We start from the raw sequence: 5,540 nt of genomic DNA on the forward strand, positions 1-5,540 counted from the left end.
ATCCTTCTAAACTCCAGTGAATACAGGCCCAGTTGATCCAGTCTCTCCTCATTTGTCAGTCCTGCCATCCCGGGAATCAGTCTGGTGAACCTTTGCTGCACTCCTTCAATAGCAAGAATGTCCTTCCTCAGATTAGGAGATCAAAACTGTACACAATACTCCAGGTGAGGCCTCACCAAGGCCCTGTACAACTGCAGTAAGACCTCCCTGCTCCTACACTCAAATCCCCTCGCTATGAAGGCCAACATGCCATTTGCCTTCTTAACCGCCTGCTGTACCTGCATGCCAACTTTCAATGACTGATGTACCATGACACCCAGGTCTCGTTGCACCTCCCCTTTTACTAATCTGTCACCATTCAGATAATATTCTGCCTTCCTGCTTTTGCCACCAAAGTGGATAACCTCACATTTATCTACATTATACTGCATCTGCCATGTATTTGCCCACCCACCTAACCTGTCCAAGTCACCCTGCAGCCTCTTAGCGTCCTCCTCACAGCTCACACCGCCACCCAGCTTAGTGTCATCTGCAAACTTGGAGCTATTACAGTCAATTCCTTCATCTAAATCGTTAATGTATATTGTAAATAGCTGGGGTCCCAGCACTGAGCCCTGCGGCACTCCACTAGTCACTGCCTGCCATTCTGCAAAGGACCCATTTATCCCGACTCTCTGCTTCCTGTCTGCCAACCAGTTCTCTATCCACGTCAGTATATTACCCCCAATACCATGTGCTTTGATTTTTCACAATAATCTCTTGTGTGGGACCTTGTCAAAAGCCTTCTGAAAGTCCAAATACACCACATCCACTGGTTCTCCCTTGTCCACTCTACTAGTTACATCCTCAAAAAATTGTAAAAGATTTGTCAAGCATGATTTCCCTTTCATAAATCCATGCTGACTTGGACTGATCCTGTCACTGCTTTCCAAATGTGCTGCTATTTCATCTTTAATAATTGATTCCAACATTTTCCCCACTACTGATGTCAGGCTAACCGGTCTATAATTACCTGCTTTCTCTCTCCCTCCTTTCTTAAAAAGTGGTGTTACATTAGCTACCCTCCCGTCCATAGGAACCGATCCAGAGTCGACAGACTGTTGGAAAATGATCACCAATGCATCCACTATTTCTAGGGCCACTTCCTTAAGTACTCTGGGATACAGACTATCAGGCCCCGGGGATTTATCGGCCTTCAATCCCATCAATTTCCCTAACACAATTTCCCGCCTAATAAGGATTTCCTTCAGTTCCTCATTCTCGCTAGACCCTCGGTCCCCTAGTATTTTCTATTTTCTCCCTCCTAATTAAACCCTTTGTCCTCCTCTGCTGAATTCTAAATTTCTCCCAGTCCTCGGGTTTGCTGCTTTTTCTGGCCAATTTATATGCCTCTTCCTTGGATTTAACACGATCCCTAATTTCCCTTGTTAGCCACGGTTGAGCCACCTTCCCCATTTTATTTTTACGCCAGACAAGGATGTACAATTATTGAAGTTCATCCCTGTGATCTTTAAATGTCTGCCATTGCCCATCCACCATCAACCCTTTAAGTATCATTCTCCAGTCTATCCGAGCCAATTCACGCCTCATGCCATCGAAGTTACCTTTCCTTAAGGTCCTTAACACACAAAAACATTTTAAAATAAAATTATAAAAACACGTTAAAGTTTAAAAACCCTCCCCACTTCTAGTAAGTTTATTTTAAACCGTAATTTTTACAACTTTTTTTAAAAATCAGATTTTTTTTTAATACATACATAAATAACTTTAATTTAAATTAATAAAAATATGTGCTGTATTTTTTATATTGTTTATTAGTGCTTTGTGTGTTTGGGGGCTGTTTCTCATTCATAATAATGGAACGCCAACTTACGGAGTTGCCATTATTGGGAATCAGAACATACTTTACCTTGATTGGCTGCCCAGAGCCATGTGACTGCAGCTCCAGTCCTGCGCATGTCCCGAGGTGCACGCGCTGCGACGCGCAGTCAGTGGGGGCCTCGGGATCGGGAACTCGTGTGGGCGCAGCAGCAACCGGCAGGTGCGCATCTTCAACTTTCCAAGCCGCTCGCCCGCGGGACGCAGCCGGCCTTGATTTCCGGGCCAGTGTCTGGCCTCCAAGTTCTGCCACGAGCGGCCATTCAATGGCACCCGCCCTGCATTGGTGACCCTGACTTGTCGTGACACACGACCCGCACTCGGCCAGCTCCGCATTGTCCGCATGGCCCCCAGACACCCAGACTCCCCAAAGCGAGCGCTCTACTCGCAACTCCTTCACGGGCAAGCGAGCCCCAGGGTGGGCAGAGGGAACGTTACAAGGGACCACCCTCAAAGCCCTCCCTGATATAAAGTGCAACATCCCCCACCGACACCTGGGAGTCCCCGGGCCCAAAGACCAGTCCCGCCCTGAGTGGAGGAAGTGCATCCGGGGAGGGCGCTGAGCACCTCGAGTCTCGTCGCCGAGAGCGTGCAGAGACCAAGCGCAGGCAGCGGAAGGAGCGCGCGGCAAACCAGTCCCACCCTCCCCTTCCCTCAACCACTGTCTGCCCCACCTGTGACAGGGACTGTGGCTCTCGGATTGGACTGTTCAGCCGCCTGAGGACTCATGCTAAGAGTGGAAGCAAGTCTTCCTCGACTCCGAGGGACTGCCTATGATGATGATGATGATGTGCGCGCACTGGGTCCGTGCAGCAGAGCTGGTGTCCAGTCGCCTTGGCCAATCCTTGCCCCTGGACCAAGGCCGAGCTCTGTCGAGCCCGTGTGGTGTCTGGATGAGCAACGGCCACCCCACGTTAAAAAAAAATCCACCCACGGGTATTCTTCCACCCTTCAGGATGTAGCTCGGGACCTGGAATATCGGGGTCCTTCACTGAAACAAACACCTGCGAGCTCACCCCTTTGTCGGTGAGGGAGCAGGCCACCCGCGCTTTCGAGGGAACGCCTCCTGATTCTCACGACGGCAATGGCAGAATTAACCCCTTCCTGCCCCGCTCTTGTTGCGGGCTGCAAGGCAGTTCAGGGGGTTTTATATTCAACAGTCCAATTTTTACTGCTGCAGTCGGGGGCAGGGGGATGAAAGCAAATCTCCCTCGATTCCGAGGGGCTCCGTGTGACGTGACGTCCGGACCCTTGAAACAGTCGCGTCGTATGGGGGCGGCACAGCTCCAAAGACCCCAGCGCGCCTGAAGGAGATGTGTCCTGTGTCTCAGCACGTACCCCACCCGGCCGGACAGTAAAACGCTCACCAAGAGTTGGTCAAAAAATGTTTCTGTATTGAATTCAAAAGGTGACGAGCACATTCAAACGCGGCAAGCGACATACTGGACATGATTTCAGTCACAATCTCAACCACCAGCAACAACACATGAGCGAGATTTAACAGCAGGACGAGGAACCCCTCCCTCCCTCCCTCCCTCGACGTGAGGCCCACTGTTCCCCCCCCCGCCCCATTGTGGGGGTCGGCCATCCCCACGGCAACCCGGGTTCACCGCGGAGGGAATGGCGGGGGCGGGGGGGAAAAGGCGGGCCCCTCCGGCTCCGCGGGGCGAGAGGTGGCGGCTGGCGGGGCCGGGGGGAGCGGGGCCGGGGGGGGCGGGGCCGGGGCCCCCGCCGACATGGCCCGCCACACGCCCTCGAGCGAGTCGGTGTTGCGCTCCACCGCGCCGATCAGCCGGGACATGCCGGCGGTGTGCTGCTCGGCGAAGGCGGCGATGCTGGCGGCGATGCCCGCCACGGCCTGCAGCAGGTCGCGGCCCAGCTCCACGCTCGCCCGGGACAGCTGTGCCATCTCCTGCATGGCCGCCAGGCGGCCGGCCTCGCCGTCGGCCTGCGGCGCGGCCCTGGGGGGCGGCGGGGGCGGGGGCGGCCGGCTGGCCTTGCCGGCGCCCGCTCCCGGCTCCTCCGGCGCCCGGCCCGCCGGCTCGGCGCCCCCCGCCGGCCGCACGGGGGCCTGGCACGGCCGCAGGGCGGGGCCCTCCTCCGTCACCTCCTCCTCCACCTTGACGGTCACGAACGCGGGCCCGTCGCCCTCCTCTTCCTCCTGGTCGTGGTGTCTGTGGGCGGCCTCGGGGCCGGGGGGGCCGGGGGATCTGGTGGGGGCCGGCGTGCAGAAGGAGCTGGGCTGGCGGACCGCGGGCAAGGCCGAGGTGCTCGGTATCGGTGTCACGCTCCGCCGTTGCGTGCCAGAGGTGGATGGAGAGCCAACATCGGTGCTGTCCAATTCAACATCTGCAAATACAAGACAACGTTTCAGTGTTTGGCGGGGGTGGGGGAGGGGGGAGCGGGGGGGTGGGGGGAGAGGGGAGCGGGGCGGTGGGGGGGGGAAGAGGGGAGCGGGGTTGAATAAATTTAAGACAGAGGTAGACGGTTTCGGGGCGATGGGGAGCGGGCGGGGAAGTGGAGCCGAGGCCCCACGATCGGGCCAGCCACGACGGCGGAGCGGATTCGAGGGGCCGAATGGCCGACGCCCGCCCCCGCTTCCGGTGCTCCGCTGGCCGCGCGCGCCGTCGCGCCGCGCAGTCTCGCGTCCAGGACGACCACCGTCGCTCCAGCGCGCCGCGGCGGGCCGAGGCGCGGCGGGCGAGATCCCGTTGCGCGGCGGTGCGCCAGGCGCGAGCGCAACGCAGGCCGGAGACTGGCGCAAGCTTACCGTGCTCCGGCAGGTGGTCGGCAACGCCATGCGCGGTGGCCCGGGGGAGGTCGCCCACCAGCGCCAAGGCGCGCTCCTCGATGTCAGTCACCTCGACGATGTCCGCCGGGCCCCCTCCCGCGTCAAACTGCTTTGTGACATTGGCTGCCCTCTTCTTCTGCGGAAACAAAAGTCGCCAGCCTTAACCGGTTTGCCCCGTGCGACGCGCACACACACACACGCACACGCGCGCGCGCGCGGACACATAAGCCTCGGCGGGAGAGCAGCGGCAAGATCTCTACTCACTCTTGCCGACGCAACCACATCGTTCCATCGTTTCCGGCACTGGTCTCCGTCACGGCCCATGGTGCCGGCCGCAGACACAGCCTCCCCGATCTCCCGCCAGATGCGTTTGTACTGGAGCGGGGCCGGCTTGCCCCGGCCGTCCCGCGTGAGGTCCCTGTAACGGCGCTCCACCTCCGAGACCAGGGCGTCCAGCTCCTCGTCCGTGAACCAGGGCGCCCTGAGCCGCCCGGCATTGCACTTCTTGGTGGCGTTTCTTCCGCTCATGGGAGCTCCGCGATGGCTGGGGGGGGGGGGGGGGGGGGGGGCGTGTGAGGGGGAGGGGGGCCGGGCGTCTGGCCAATCTGTCGGCTCGCTCTCTCTCTCTCCCGCTCTCAATCACTTCCCCTTGCCGCGACAGTCGGGTGCAAGCGAGCGACAAAGGGGCGAACGCGCGAGGAACTACGGGGGGGGGGAGGGGAAGGTGGGGGGAGAGAAAAAAAACACACATTTTGAAATCTCCGACTCCCGCTCGCGCACCCCCCGCCCCCGCGCCCCCGTCAACGGAAGCGCGATCAAACGCGCGCCCGGCTGGCCCCGAGCGGGCGGCAAAACAGGCGGACCCTCCCTG

General features: G+C 58.9%; 1 protein-coding gene across 1 annotated transcript; it reads right to left on the minus strand.

Annotated features, from left to right (window-relative positions):
• Positions 1-3,484: 3,484 nt before the first annotated feature.
• Positions 3,485-5,225, minus strand: LOC139248302 (myb-related transcription factor, partner of profilin-like). The gene is made up of 3 exons (XM_070872083.1): positions 4,934-5,225; positions 4,649-4,805; positions 3,485-4,227 (listed from the first exon to the last, which is right to left on the minus strand). Exons 1-3 carry the CDS (start codon positions 5,195-5,197, stop codon positions 3,485-3,487), a joined length of 1,164 nt encoding a protein of 387 aa, XP_070728184.1. The 5' UTR covers positions 5,198-5,225.
• Positions 5,226-5,540: the final 315 nt, after the last annotated feature.

The sequence above is a fragment of the Pristiophorus japonicus genome, unplaced genomic scaffold (genome assembly GCF_044704955.1).
Source record: "Pristiophorus japonicus isolate sPriJap1 unplaced genomic scaffold, sPriJap1.hap1 HAP1_SCAFFOLD_29, whole genome shotgun sequence".
NCBI classification, from domain to species: domain Eukaryota; kingdom Metazoa; phylum Chordata; class Chondrichthyes; family Pristiophoridae; genus Pristiophorus; species Pristiophorus japonicus.